General features: G+C 47.6%; 1 protein-coding gene across 1 annotated transcript; it reads left to right on the top strand.

Annotated features, from left to right (window-relative positions):
- Positions 1-9,992: 9,992 nt before the first annotated feature.
- LOC100828296 (protein BZR1 homolog 3) lies at positions 9,993-13,337 on the top strand. Its single transcript, XM_003571102.4, has 2 exons — positions 9,993-10,327; positions 12,144-13,337. The coding sequence occupies exons 1-2, from the start codon at positions 10,076-10,078 to the stop codon at positions 13,026-13,028; spliced, it is 1,137 nt and encodes a 378-aa protein (XP_003571150.2). The 5' UTR covers positions 9,993-10,075; the 3' UTR covers positions 13,029-13,337.
- The last annotated feature ends 246 nt before the right edge of the window (positions 13,338-13,583 follow it).

Here is a 13,583-nt window from a genome sequence, read left to right as displayed (position 1 = left end):
TCAGGTCCCATCCAAATTGCGGGTGTTCCAGGGGCGCCTGGCACGGACATCACTTCCTACTGGAGATGTTCGCCATCGCCGTTGCATGGCCACGTCGAGTGTGTGCGGCGTGTGCGGAGAACCGGACTCATGGCGCCATTCACTCCTCGATTGCAATATGCGCAGGAGTGTCTGGGCGCTCGCGCCGGAGAACCTTCAAGAACACATGACGAGGACAGCCGAACCGGATGCTAAGCAATGGATTTTTGCTATGATCGAGTCACTGCCACATGATGAACTGACCCGATGCTTTGTGACACTCTGGGCGATCTGGTGCGCCCGAAGAAAGGTGCTGCATGAAGAACACTACCAGAACCCTCTATCGACGCACTCTTTCATCGAGGCGTTCCTTCGTGATCTTGAGATTTCATCACCTGCTTAGGTGAAGCGACTCCGGCCTCCTCCTCCGAAGCCGGTGAAGCGGTGGGTTCCTCCGCCACCCAATCATGTCAAGATAAATGTGGATGATGCTGTCGCAAAGCTCTCACGCACCGGGGCGATCACGGCAGTCTGCCAGGATGCGGCAGGCCACTTCCTTGGAGCGTCGGCCCAAGCCATCGCTGGTGTGGATGATCCAGGAACCCTAGAGACGTTGGCATGCAGAGAGGCACTCTCGCTGGCGGAGGACTCCAGGCCACCCGGGTCCGCGTGGCCTTCGACGCTTTGCTCTTGTCCTGCAAGAGATCAAGGACCGGCTCCCCCGGTTCTCATCGGTGAACTTTGTGCACGGAGGTCATTCCTCGAATGGGGAGGCGCATGCTCTGGCGCGCGCATCAACGTCTCGGCAGGACAGCCGCTATGTCTGGCTAGTCGAATTGCCCGATCCCTTTTGTATCCCCCAATTTTAGCTAATCAATAAAGTGGCGATTCTCCCTAAAAAAAAGATAATTTCTCTCTACGCTCAAAAAAAGAAGAAGATAATTCCTCTCTCTTCGCTAAAAAATAGATAATTTCTCTCTCTTTTTGTGTGGAGATCTGTTTGAGTTTGAGTAATTTTTATTGGTATATCTTGTACAGTAGTAGTCTCTACGGGGCCCATAGGGATGCCGATGGAAGCTAGCTCGCATCCCAGACCAAATCCAGCGCTCAAACTAAAAGCTGCCTCACAGAAAAGATACAGATATGCAAAGGCTCCACGCGCAAAGCACAACTGTGAGCTCTTGCAAATTCAATTTTTCCTTGCCACGGACGGCAGATCGATCGGCCGGATACAGTTGTGTCGTGGAGTGGTGCCAACTTTGCATCGACCGATCTAGCTAGCTTTATTGACCGAAAGCACCACGGAACCACTTTCTCTTAATTTCCCGGTCTTTATTCGATTCAGCCATTACCTTCTAACCACCAGCACATGCTCGGTTAAAAGAAAGACCATTATTGCATGCCGCGCTTACTCCCAAAAATCCCTAAATGTCTTGCGCGGTATAAATTAACTTCTTGCCGTACGGGAATTTAAGTTTTGCTGAGCTAGCATCATCGACCTCTCAGCAACATATAGATCTCCTTGCGCGTATATATATAGAGAGAGAGACCACATCTAGCTCCATTGCTTGTAAGCACCGAGAAGAATTAAGCATTCCTCAAAATCATATCGTTAATTATACAGGCCGAGATGAACTCGTCGATGCGATCCAAGCTCCTGGCGCTCGTTCTGGCCATGGCAGTAGCCTGTGCTGGCGGACTAGCCATCTTGGTGAGCGCGGAAGAAAGGGCGCCCGGCGGCATCGGCATAGCCATGGCGCCCTTCTGGACCTCGGCGGGCGTCGTGGGATCGCCGTGGCGCCGCCGCGCGCTGCGCCGGGGAGAGGATAGTGCGTACGGCCTCGGCTGGCGGTGGAACCGCCTGCCGCCGTCCGGCCCCAGCCACCGTGGCCACGCCGTCGTCACCGTCGCGCCGGAGGAGGAGGAGAAGAAGATATCGCAGGGCACCGCCGAAGATATTGATTCATCGGAGCCATGACAACCGACGTACGTATATATATAAGAATGCCATCGATCGATCCATATATATGCATATGATATACCGCGTGCATGCATGCATATATATGAGCTGGACTGCTGGAGAGTACGTATACTGTTTGTATATATGCATGCGACTATGGGAGTACGCTCTCGTTTTATGATGTAAAAGAATGAATGTACATCGAGCATTTGATTAGCTCGTCTGCATGTTACCAATAGTGTGTCATCATTTTGTACAACCAGAGAAGTACTGCTATACAATGTTGTTTGTATCTATTTAAAAGAAAAAGAAAAAGGATTAGGAGTCTATGATTTATTTATTTATTTTAGAAAGGAGTCTATGAGTTTGACTACGCGTCATGTGGCGTCTGTGTCTGTAACGTTGTAATCGGTGTTTCTGAAGGAGAGAAGTCCATAGGTTCGATTACATATATCCGATCGAAGCCTAAGGGTTTTTAGGAACCACACAAGAATGTGCGTTGTGAAGAATAAGTAGATTGTCCTCATTTCTCCGTCAGCTTGAGCTTTCGGATAAACTGGTTCGGTGCATGAAACTCTTCATGATATCAGAGCCAATTAATAGGTCTCGAATTCGTGACCCAACTGACGCAATTAAATTGCAACCCACTTTCGGTCGACGTTTAGACCCGTGGGAGCCACATGTGGGGGGGGGGGGGGTCGAAGTATAAGTCGATTGCCCTCCTTTAATTTCCCCATCAGGTTGAGCTTTTGGGTGAACTGATTCGGTGCATAAACTCTTCATGTGCCTTTTTGAATTAAGAAGAAGGGTCGAAGCTAGTCCACGGCCCACCGTTCGACAAACAATACACGCAAAGAGCGAGCATATTACCGAAGAAACAAAGAAAGAGAAAGCAAGGACCCAAAGTCCCCACATACACGATGCTACTCTCTCAAACGACCTACACTCTTTCACCTAGTAATTTCATCTTCGATGTCCTTCGAGATCTTTGTGATCAGAGTGCAGCGATTTTGGAATATGCGATGATTCCTCTCGATCCATATATATGCTCCTGAGGGTAAGGAGGACGATGCCGCACTTGGCTCTGCGAAGCTTGGAAGGTCACGACAAATAAAGCTTCTCCCACCAGGATCGAAGGGAGTCGGTCGGTGAAGGAGTGCGCCGACAGCAGTAACCCGACAGGAAAATTCTTTGAGCTGACGAGCCATGACCTGACGACACATTATATCTCCTATCGGTGAACACACGGGCATATTGGAATATCCCTGTGCAGCTATCCTTGCCGGATATTCCTGTCGTCTGAGACACATGAGTTCTATTCCTGTCGGGAAAATACATTTTCCTGTCGGTTTCCGGCCGACAGGGATATTCACGTATTTTGTAGTGTTATAAGTTATAAAAAGGAGCACGGCATGTTGAAAAACGACATTAAAGATTAGGACGACGAAATTAGGGTGGGGGAAAAGAAAGGTTCTTAATTATGCCGATTGATTTGGGAGGCTGTGAGCCTAAGCCAGAGCACACCCGTGCATGCATGCTTTCGTAAGGGACGGTGGTACCACCCTATATACCAATAGAAGCATTAATTCTTCAAGACAAGGTATATATGCCTGCCGCGAGGTAATCAAGTATTTTCGTTGCAACAAGGAAGAAGGGAACATATCGCTACCAACTCCGGTTCGTACTTCTTCCGATCTCTTTTGACGCGCGCAAGGTGTAACAAGCTAGTGTTCGATCCTCGATTCTGCAAGTGAAACACAGCATTTCCTTCGACAAGATTATATTCCAAGAGAAGAGCTAGCTCTAGCCCCCTTTCGGTCTAATTAATTAACTACTTCCTGACTGGACATGGAAATTGGATATAGCATAAGTTCCGAGCCTAGCTTAATTTCAACAATCTAGACGAGTTAAAGAAGTCCTCTCGGTTGTGCACGTGCTAGCTTATCTCTGATCTATTCCCTCCATTTCATAATTCTTGTCGAAATATTACATGTATCTAGACGTTTTTTAGGAATAGATATATCCACTTTTGCGCAAATTTGAGACAAGAATTATGAAACGGAGGTGGTAATTGGGAAACAGGGAGATACTCCCAAATACAGATATAACAAAGATTATTATTTTGGAATAATAAAAGGTTTTATCTTTAAAATTCTTCAGTAGTAGATTCATTGCTGCATTTTTTTAAAGGTTGCTGCGGCAGTTTTCTTTTGAAGGGTTGCTGCAGTAGTTTAATTTTTTAAAGCAAGCAAGTTTACTGGAGTTTTTTTTTTGTGCTGTAGTATCTTTTCAAAGGATGGTCCAACAAGTTTGCCTTTGAAAAACAAGTAATTGGACCAGGCCAAAAAAAATATTCGTCCAGCTTCGGATCTCGAGGAAGCACAGAAAGCCCGCTCCTCCATCCAGTTTTTTTGTTTGAGAACACTGTTCCATCCAGCCAATAATAGGCCAGGTTGAGCCTGTATGCTTCCGGCCCGACCGAGACATTAGAGGCCCAACGCCAAAGCCCACGGCTAGCTGAAGTTGTTTCCCCAATCTAAAAAAAAGATTAAAGAAGAGAAAAAAGAGCTGACGTTGTTGTACTGCTCATCATGGCCAGTACTCATGCAACACGAATTATCCCAAATTTTTACTTCACCGAAACAAAATAAAGCTAAGATGCAGGAACTGCTAACGTTGCGTCTGCTGTTGCCTGTTTGTTTCCTTGTCCTGTCATCAGCCCCTGTCAGACAAAACCCACTAAACTCTGATGAGTAACTGTTTCGTGAGGTTTACATGTCAACAAATGCGATCGATAATCAAATTCATGCTTAACAAGTAGGCCGCTTATACCATCTGAAGCACAAGCTAGCTCATCAAAGCACCAACAAATTGAACTGAGCTAAATACACACAACGTTTTTGTATAATAAATAACACCAAAAAGTAGAATCTGTTCCCAAGTTCTGACACAAGTACATTTGCGCAACAAAAATACACATTTAGACATTACGCTGGATGGTACACAGTGTGCTATTGGCTACTTGCAGTTTTCAGCCTTTCATAGTTTAGACAAATGGTGAAGGCCGATATATTCGTCCACGTCCTTGTCTCCTCATCTTCGTCCTCGTCTTCCAGATCCTCCTCTTCGTCCTCGTCCACTTTCAGAGGCTTGCTATTGAAATCGCTGACCATCTGAAACTGTTGCCAGGGAGCAAAACTTAAATTATTTCATGGCTAATGGATTTCACGTCCCGTAACACATAGAAAAGGGATCTATAGAGACCTCAAACAGAAACAAAAATGAAGTACTCGATCGAAAAAATAAAATAATGTTTGCATCTCCCAGGCCCTCGTAAAATTAAGATTTGATTACCAAACACGTCGACTGATAAAAAAAACATATTACCAAAATCGAAGAAAAGAAAAAGATGAACTTGCTTTTCTCCCATCATAAAACGAAGAAGCTGAGAGGCCGGAGCAGTGTATCTATCCATCACACTGCGCCTCCTTTGGCATTGGCAGCTTGGGTGGAGCAGTAGCTGCCTTTTCCGATCACCCAAAAAAAAAAAACCGTGCCACTTTTGGCGTCGTGGATGCATCAATCGTATCAGTACTTTCACATCCCGGCGGGCGGCCCGATCGTCCGTCCCTCGTAATTAACGACATCATGTATATATACCGCGACGAGAAGCCGGGAGTAGCAGTCTACTCTGTGTGCTCCTGCAGAGGAGCCTGGACTCTGAGGCATGCCACGCAGGTGCAGCACGTAAAAAAGAATCCGAGGAGGAGGGGAGGGAACCGTGAGGTACGCGTACGTACGAGCAGTGTAGTACTAGTACTACTGCTAAAAGATCAACCGGCCAGTCAACAAGACAAAAATACTCTCGTGTCCCGTCCCTGTGCCGCGCCAGAGGAAGGAAGGAAAGCGACCTCACCCCTGAGCCTACACGAGCCTCGTGCTCCCCGACGTGGGCCGCCGCCGGGTGCCGGGTACCCCACGGCCGCCAATATCCCCTATAATTTCACGAATTAATAACGTACAGTAAGCTATACGACGTATCGTTGGTCTCTTACGAGAGTCCTCTGCGTCCTCCTCTGTATGAAATTTTCTGTCCACGGACGTCGTCCAAGCGCGCCCCCGCTAGCTGAGAGGAGTTAACCAACGAGGGTCCCGAAACGAACGCAGAGAAAGTACTTTCATGCATGCCGTGGGTGCTCGCATCACATGGGGGATCCATTGATCCAAGCGCGCAACCTACTTTCATGCCGTACCGGCTCATGTCCCTTCGATGGATCGATGGATCAACAACGATCCAGTGGTCTTTTTGTTACGTGGGCTCGCTGCATGCACTTTCAACACGTGGGTACATTGGTACGTATACACAACTACAGAATTCTTTTTTAATTTTTTTATTTCCTCCGTTTCATAATCATTGGCACGGTTTTAAGCTAAAACTAGTTTTAGTTTAAAATCGTGTCAATATTTATGTGACGGAAGGAATACTAATTTACATCTATATCTGAGAACCGCCTAACGAGGCCTAAATACACGGCGAAGAAAATAATGGTCCGATACGTACGTCCGTGTAATTAAACAACGTACAAATGCATGCAAAGCAACGGGGATTCAAAGATTCGGATCGACACCTGCCTGAGCTTTGCATGCCGTAGCAATCAAGTGCCAAGACCATCCTTTCTGTCCAGATTTTTGACCAGCTGCGACCATAAAAGAATGACGTACGGACCTGGCGCACTCGCAGTTCCCGTATTAAATTGGGGGCAACCGATCCGTGCAGCAGCCTTTTCTTCGCCTGGCCGGGCCGCCGAGTGCGTGTTTGACCTTTTCGCAACAGACGTTGGCATGAACAGGCACTCAGGCCAGAAGATTATTACAGTAAGTGCATGGGGGCGCTTTGGGAGTTTTGGGGATTTGCATGGATTCTGAAAAACGAAAAACTGACTTCCCGGATCGCCAGCCGCACAGATGATGCATTGCGGGCCAGATCGAGATGGAGCAGCCCGTACCGTAGCAGGTAGTCCAGAATTAATCTAGCCGAATACTCCGTAGGCTACTGTATTTGCTCATCATAGCTAGTACTCAAAGTGGGTTAATTTATAGCACTTCGTTTGACTTGACTTGTACACTGCTCATCATATATGGCCAGTAGTCCGGCCGCACCACTGGATTGTTGTAAGTTTATCTTGCCAGTATTATCTCCCGCCTTTTCATATTAAGCTTTCGTATCTCCCGCGCGCCTTTTTCATATCAAACTTTGATGTCTAGCTACGTGGCAAAAAATACATACTAGAGCAAGTACTAACTCCGTTTTTAAATCTAAAATGTTAGTACGTCCGATCCATTTGTATCTAGATACAACCATATTTGGGCAAATTTGAGACAATTAATATGAATCAGAGATAGAATATCTATCCTAAGTCCGATTTATTAAAGTTTGATCAGGTTTATAGAAAACTTTACTGACACTTAGAACTCTAAATTAGTTTTATTAAATCAGTCATAATATATATCTTCTATGTTATAATTATTTGATATTGCAGATGCTAGCTAGTATATATTTCTACAAACTTGATCAACCTTTAACAAATTTGATTAAAAACAAATCTAAAATATCTTATATTCCCTCCGATTCAAAATTCTGGTCGTTGTTTTCCTCTACCTAGTTCCTCCGATCCATAATAAATGTCTCAAATTTTATATTAATTTAATAGAAAGTTATGCTAAATCTGTCACTTATATTTGGATGGAGGGAGTATTTGTTCAGTCGTTGTATCTCCGAGCTTTGGCAATGAGCATATCTTGATGGGTAAAGCTAGAGCTAGCTACAGCCTACAGCCGTGGCACAGTGGTACGTACAGTCCATCGAAGAGGACGTGGCGCAGCAGAGGGCACGAGTAGTAGGCCGAAGCGTGGGCCTCGGCGCCGTGCATGACAGGAGGCGCGAGGAGCTATATATCGGGCTAGCTCGCGCGAAAAGGACGTGTACCTGGGGATCAACACACATGCATGCATGCATGGACCAGACCGGCCGGCTGGTTAAAGCTAGCTAGCAGGAAAACGATGTGTCATGCATGCATGCATGCTACCGCCCCAAGTTTCGCATGCAGTGCAACGAGATGCCATTCGGCCCAAATCAATCATACGTGAACGAGCCCAAACTTAGTTTAGGAATTAACCGGACTCCTTAGACCTTAGTTTAGGAATCTCTCTTAGTTTAGCAGGGAATTAACCGGGCTAAATTTGCATCAGGCATTAACTGTGCTCCTGTGAAAAGAAGAAGTTGCACGTTTGGCACATACCGTCAATGGATCAGCCAAGTTAGGACGGGAGTAATTAGCCAGGATAAGCACGCCATTAAACAGGATCTTTTGTTTTGAGGAGACAGTTAAGGGTGATTAAGGGCGTGTGAAGAGATAAGGCAGACCAAAATTGACTACACTTTTGGGTGAGGAAACGGACTACCGGTTCGGTTCGCTGCGACAACGGGTAAACCCGGCCAGCAAAACCAAAGTAAACCAAACCCGGCCGGCCGTGCAACTATGCAAGGATCATGAGCGTGCATGTACTTTGAAGAACTTGTGTCTTTTCTGACTAATTGGACCGGTTTTATCCTATATGGCACCGAGAACTCGGCTCCAGAGAGTATCCTAGCTACATTGTGATCATAGTTCCGTTTATAAGTTTGTTCCTGCTACCATTTGGCACATTGTTGTTGCTGACATTAACATCCTACGCATGTGCATATTGCACCATGGTAACAATGCAGTTGCATGACCATGCACCAGAACCTAACCCAATAGAACCATACCATTCAGATTACGCGGGCGACCCGAGAATCATCCTCCCATCCACCTTTCATATACGCGCAATTATTGGCATTATGATAGTTTGCCACCGCAATTACTATTTTCGTTATGAGTGGATTGAGTCGACAACGATGATTTCACAACAAATAAGTGCTAGTTTTAGTATCTCTACATATTCATGCTCTAATTGTGGCAAGTTTTCACGTCGACAATAGTAATTCCGAGTGATCATCAATATCACACATGTGCACACGGGAACTCCACGGTTAAACAACCGTGCGCCGAGTTAAATTATCTAATCGAAGCCAACTGTCGTGAGCTCGCCCGGTTCTAACAATTAATAACACGCACGTCAGCTATTTAACGTCGTAACGTTATACATGATTGAACGTATAACGCACGCATCCATTAATATGCAGAAACCGCGTAGAAAAAGCCAGTGCTTACGACACCACCAACCAAAGTAGACCGTTTTAAACGTCTCAATAAACTATTCGATCAATTATTCAAGTAGACCGTCATAAAGCACGGATCGACCAAATTAGAACGTTATAAACCACGCTCAATAAAAATCAAAGTAGACCGTTACAAAACGTACTCAGGACACGTATTCAGTACGCGTCGTCCAACGCGCACATTCTATCGTTTAACGCGTCGTTCTTCGCCTCATCAGTGATTATTCTTTTGAATTTAGCTCATACTTATTTGTGAGCTGCTCATGGTTTTGAGAGTTTAAACCCACAAATTACAATTTGAGTCGACTAAACCGGCCCGGGCCCGGCCGGTTCAACCATGAGGCCCCACGCATCCATCGGCTGCTATCATTGCCACTCTGACTAATCTAGCGGGTCGTACCGCCGTGCTAATCATAGCGGTCTAGCGGATCACATCCGAACCGGACCGGTTTGACTGTCGATCGACGCTAACGCTGACGCCTGAATCGATCGACGACAGGGGTTTTTTACGCGCAGCTAAGTTAAGGCAGTTCTGTATGTACAACACCGGCTCTGAACACCTTCCATTCCAGGCCCCCGCTTTAACTCCCCAATTATTACCGGGCACCACCGCGCAGAATCCCGTTCCTGCCCATCGTTATCCCCCGGCGTCAGAAGGAGCCCCAAGGGCAGAGACGTAAAAGCGCCACTCGGGGGCCGTTACTGCCGCTCGTGTTTATAAGCAAAGCGCCAGCCACCCCTGCGTCCTCGTCCTCCTCTGCCTGCAGCTCTCTGCTCCAGCCAGTATAGTTCTTGCAGCCGTAGAATACTCAGGGATAGAGGATAGAGGGGGGGATATGGCAGGGATCATGGGAGGAGGAGCTGGGGGCGGCGGGATGGCGTCGTCGAGGGTGCCGACGTGGAGGGAGCGGGAGAACAACCGGCGCCGGGAGCGGCGCCGCCGCGCGATCGCCGCCAAGATCTTCTCCGGCCTCCGCTCCTACGGCAACTACACGCTCCCCAAGCACTGCGACAACAACGAGGTGCTCAAGGCGCTCTGCGACGAGGCCGGATGGACCGTCGAGCCCGACGGCACCACCTATCGCAAGGTATCCATCCATCCCTTCTCCTTCTCCCCTCCTCTGTTTTCTTTCAATGTCGCTCTGCTTTGCCGAATCGTGGAGCGATCCCGCACGCTCCCATTCGTTGGTTGAATTGAATTCTTCCTCGGTTGGGCGATTTTCCTTCCGGATCGGGTGATTTCTCGTGGATTTGTTTTTTAAAGGATGGACGGATTTCTTTCTCTTGCTTTTTTTGCTACGCTGCTTCGCAGAGTTCTACTTCTTCTTCTTTCTTCTTCTACCTGCAGTTACCGAACCCAGCTTTGTTTCTCTTCTTTAAAATTTCCCCGTTCTCGTTATCATTGTCACCTTTTGGCTTTTGGTGGGCGGGGTACTATGTGGTGAAATGAGATGCCGATGCGCGTGCTCTTGCGCCGGCGGTGCTCCTTTTCCGCCCACTTAATCTCCTCTGCTCCTGAGCTTCAGCTAGCTGCTCTCTTTTCCGTTTCCTCCGAGATTGCAGGATGGAAATATGGAATTCACTGCCTTTTTTTCTTCTTCTCTTGTACATGCGGGACAAGGCAATGAAAACCACACGCTACATGTACGTAGGTGTGTGTGCGCGCCTGTCATCCAGATTCAGCAGTTCAGTTCCTTGCTGTTCTTGTTTTCAGTTTCTTTCCGCGTGTCTTTTTAGGCAAGTAAGGATGCAGTAAGTAGTAGTGCTAAAGCTCATCGCTTTTATTTTTTCCTTTTCCTTGGTTCCGGTCTTAGTTGGCATCTCTGTTACAAATCTTTGCGTTACCGTGTTATGTGCTGTGGGTAATGCTGAAATCTATCTGCTGCCCTGTGTTTACCACCGATTCGTGCTTCTTTTGATTATCTGCTGCTCTTTTTATGGAATGTCTCCTGAACATCTTCTAGGCCTTCTAGATGACAGCTCAGTTCATGCTGCAACGTTTCCTTGTTATTGTTGGAAAAGGGATGTGAAATAGACCGTGGCTTCCGCACCTGTGCGCATAGTATAAGATACTCGAATTAAGGTGTCAAGACAAAATTGCCACGGTGCCCTCTTTTCGTTTTTTGTCAAAGTTAGCATCTTTCCACGCACATTTGCCCTGTCTCGTCCAACGGTTCGAGTAACTGAATTCGTTGCATGCTCTGGATATTTCTACTTTCCTAGGTTATCGCTCAATCTTGCAGTGCCATGCTTTAGTAATTTTTTTCCAGCTGCTTGTTCCTGTGCTTGGACAGAAGTTGTTCATGTGAAAAAAAGGTAGTACAGGTAAAGCGACAATAATGGGGACAAAAGCTAGTGGCATGGTCATAGGCAGGTAGATATGGGCATGACCGAATATTTCCATCATCAAAGGAAGCCAAGGCTGTCAAAGAAGGCATTGATTTCAGAAAAACAGCTTTGCAATACAAAATGACATTCTAGGCTAGACGCAAGCATCTTCTTTCCTTTTTCTCTTTGATGCATTTGCAAATCAGCTTTGGAAAGCAGTATTTCTGCACGTTTAAGGCTGATGACGGAGGAGTGTTAGTATTTGCCTTTATTGAAGTCTGCCACTGAGATCATGTGGCGTTGTGACGCTGTACTTTAAAAGGTTAAATAAAGACAAAATCTTCCTTCTCACACATATACTAAGTAGAAAAACAGCTGTTCGATTTCAGTTAGATTTTGCTGGACTCTCATTAGACTCATTCATGCATGTCTTCTAGTAGTACATTTTTGTTTTGACAGTTAATACTGAGTTGATTCTCGTATCCCTGGTAATTATGCATTTACATAATTACATTTCAGTAATAAATATATTCTAATCATGTGAATTCTTATAAAATTTTCTTAATGTTTGTTCAGGGTAGCAAGCCTCCAACAGCAGCAGAGCGGGCCGGTGATCTGCTGGCCCATTCGGGCTCCCCAAGCCCGTGCTCGTCCTACCAGGTGAGCCCACGGGCCTCGTCGTCCTCCTCCCACATCACGCTCGGCGCCGGCTGCGGGGGCGGCTACTTCGGCGGGGGAGTCGAGGGCAGCTCCCTCATCCCATGGCTCAAGAACCTCTCCTCCTCCACCAGCAACAACATCGCCTCCTCCTCCAAGTACCCGGGGGGAGCCCACCACCCCTACTTCAACGGCGGCTCCATCAGCGCCCCGGTGACCCCGCCGTCGGGCTCTCCGCCGCGCACGCCCCGCTTCAAGCGCGGCTGGGGCGAGTACCCGGGCGCCCAGGTCCAGCCCCCATGGGCCGGCGCCGGCTCCAGCGGCTACGGCTCCTACAACTACAACTACGCCTCCCTCCCCAACTCCACCCCGCCGAGCCCCCGCGGCCGCAAGAAGTTCATCGCCCCTGACCCGGCCTGGCTCGCCGGGTTCCAGATCTCCTCTGCCGGGCCGTCTTCCCCGACCTACAACCTCATGGCTTCACAGAACCCCTTCGTGGCCGTCAGGGAGGCCGCGGCCGCCGCCACCGCCGGCTCTTCCAGGATGTACACCCCGGGCCAGAGCGGGGCTTGCTCCCCGGTCGTCGGCGGCGCCGGGCTGGTGATCCGTGGCGACACACACATGGCTGACCGTGCGGCGGCGGAGGACTTCGCGTTCGGCAATGGCGGCGGCGGTGGCAATGGCCGGGTGCCGGGGCTGCTGAAGGCGTGGGAGGGCGAGCGCATCCATGAGGAGAGCGCCTCTGACGAGCTGGAGCTCACCCTCGGGAACTCGAGCACCCGCGCAGGTGCAAACCAGGCCTGAATCTGAATCTCAATGAATGGATCATCAACAGGGAAGAAGAGATGGAAGCCATCACTGATAACTTCGTCGGATTTTCTGTTTGGCCATCCTGTTCCCGGGGTCTCTCAAACTTTACTCCAGTTTATTTCATTTATGCAGAACTTATCGTCAGCTTAAATTGCCCTATATTTTTATCTGTTAATTCCTTTTTCTCCGTTTCTCTTCTCTTTTTTTTAGACATCAAAAGAAAATATGCATGGCCAGATGTATTCTGGATCGTCAGACAGTTGAACTGAAATGAGAAAGACATGTTTAATTAGCTTGCCTGTAGTTTTCGTCCCTGTGTGTTGGTTTGGTCATATTACTCGGGTTTCTTAACTCTTTAGCTTCTTTTCTTTTCTTTTTTTGAGGAAAATGCTTTTAGCTTCCATCATCTGTTGGTTTGGTTCATATTATTCGTAGAACTGAATTATGAGTAGCAATCCATCCCAATCATTTCATTGGCACTGTGGCCGAGATGCACATCAGACAGACACTGATTCGACACTGGCACATTACTGTATTTTTTTCTTCTGA

This window comes from Brachypodium distachyon, chromosome 3 (genome assembly GCF_000005505.3).
Source record: "Brachypodium distachyon strain Bd21 chromosome 3, Brachypodium_distachyon_v3.0, whole genome shotgun sequence".
Taxonomy (NCBI): Eukaryota; Viridiplantae; Streptophyta; class Magnoliopsida; order Poales; family Poaceae; genus Brachypodium; species Brachypodium distachyon.
Note: the sequence above shows the minus strand (reverse complement) of the source record. Positions and strands in the feature narration are given on the sequence as shown.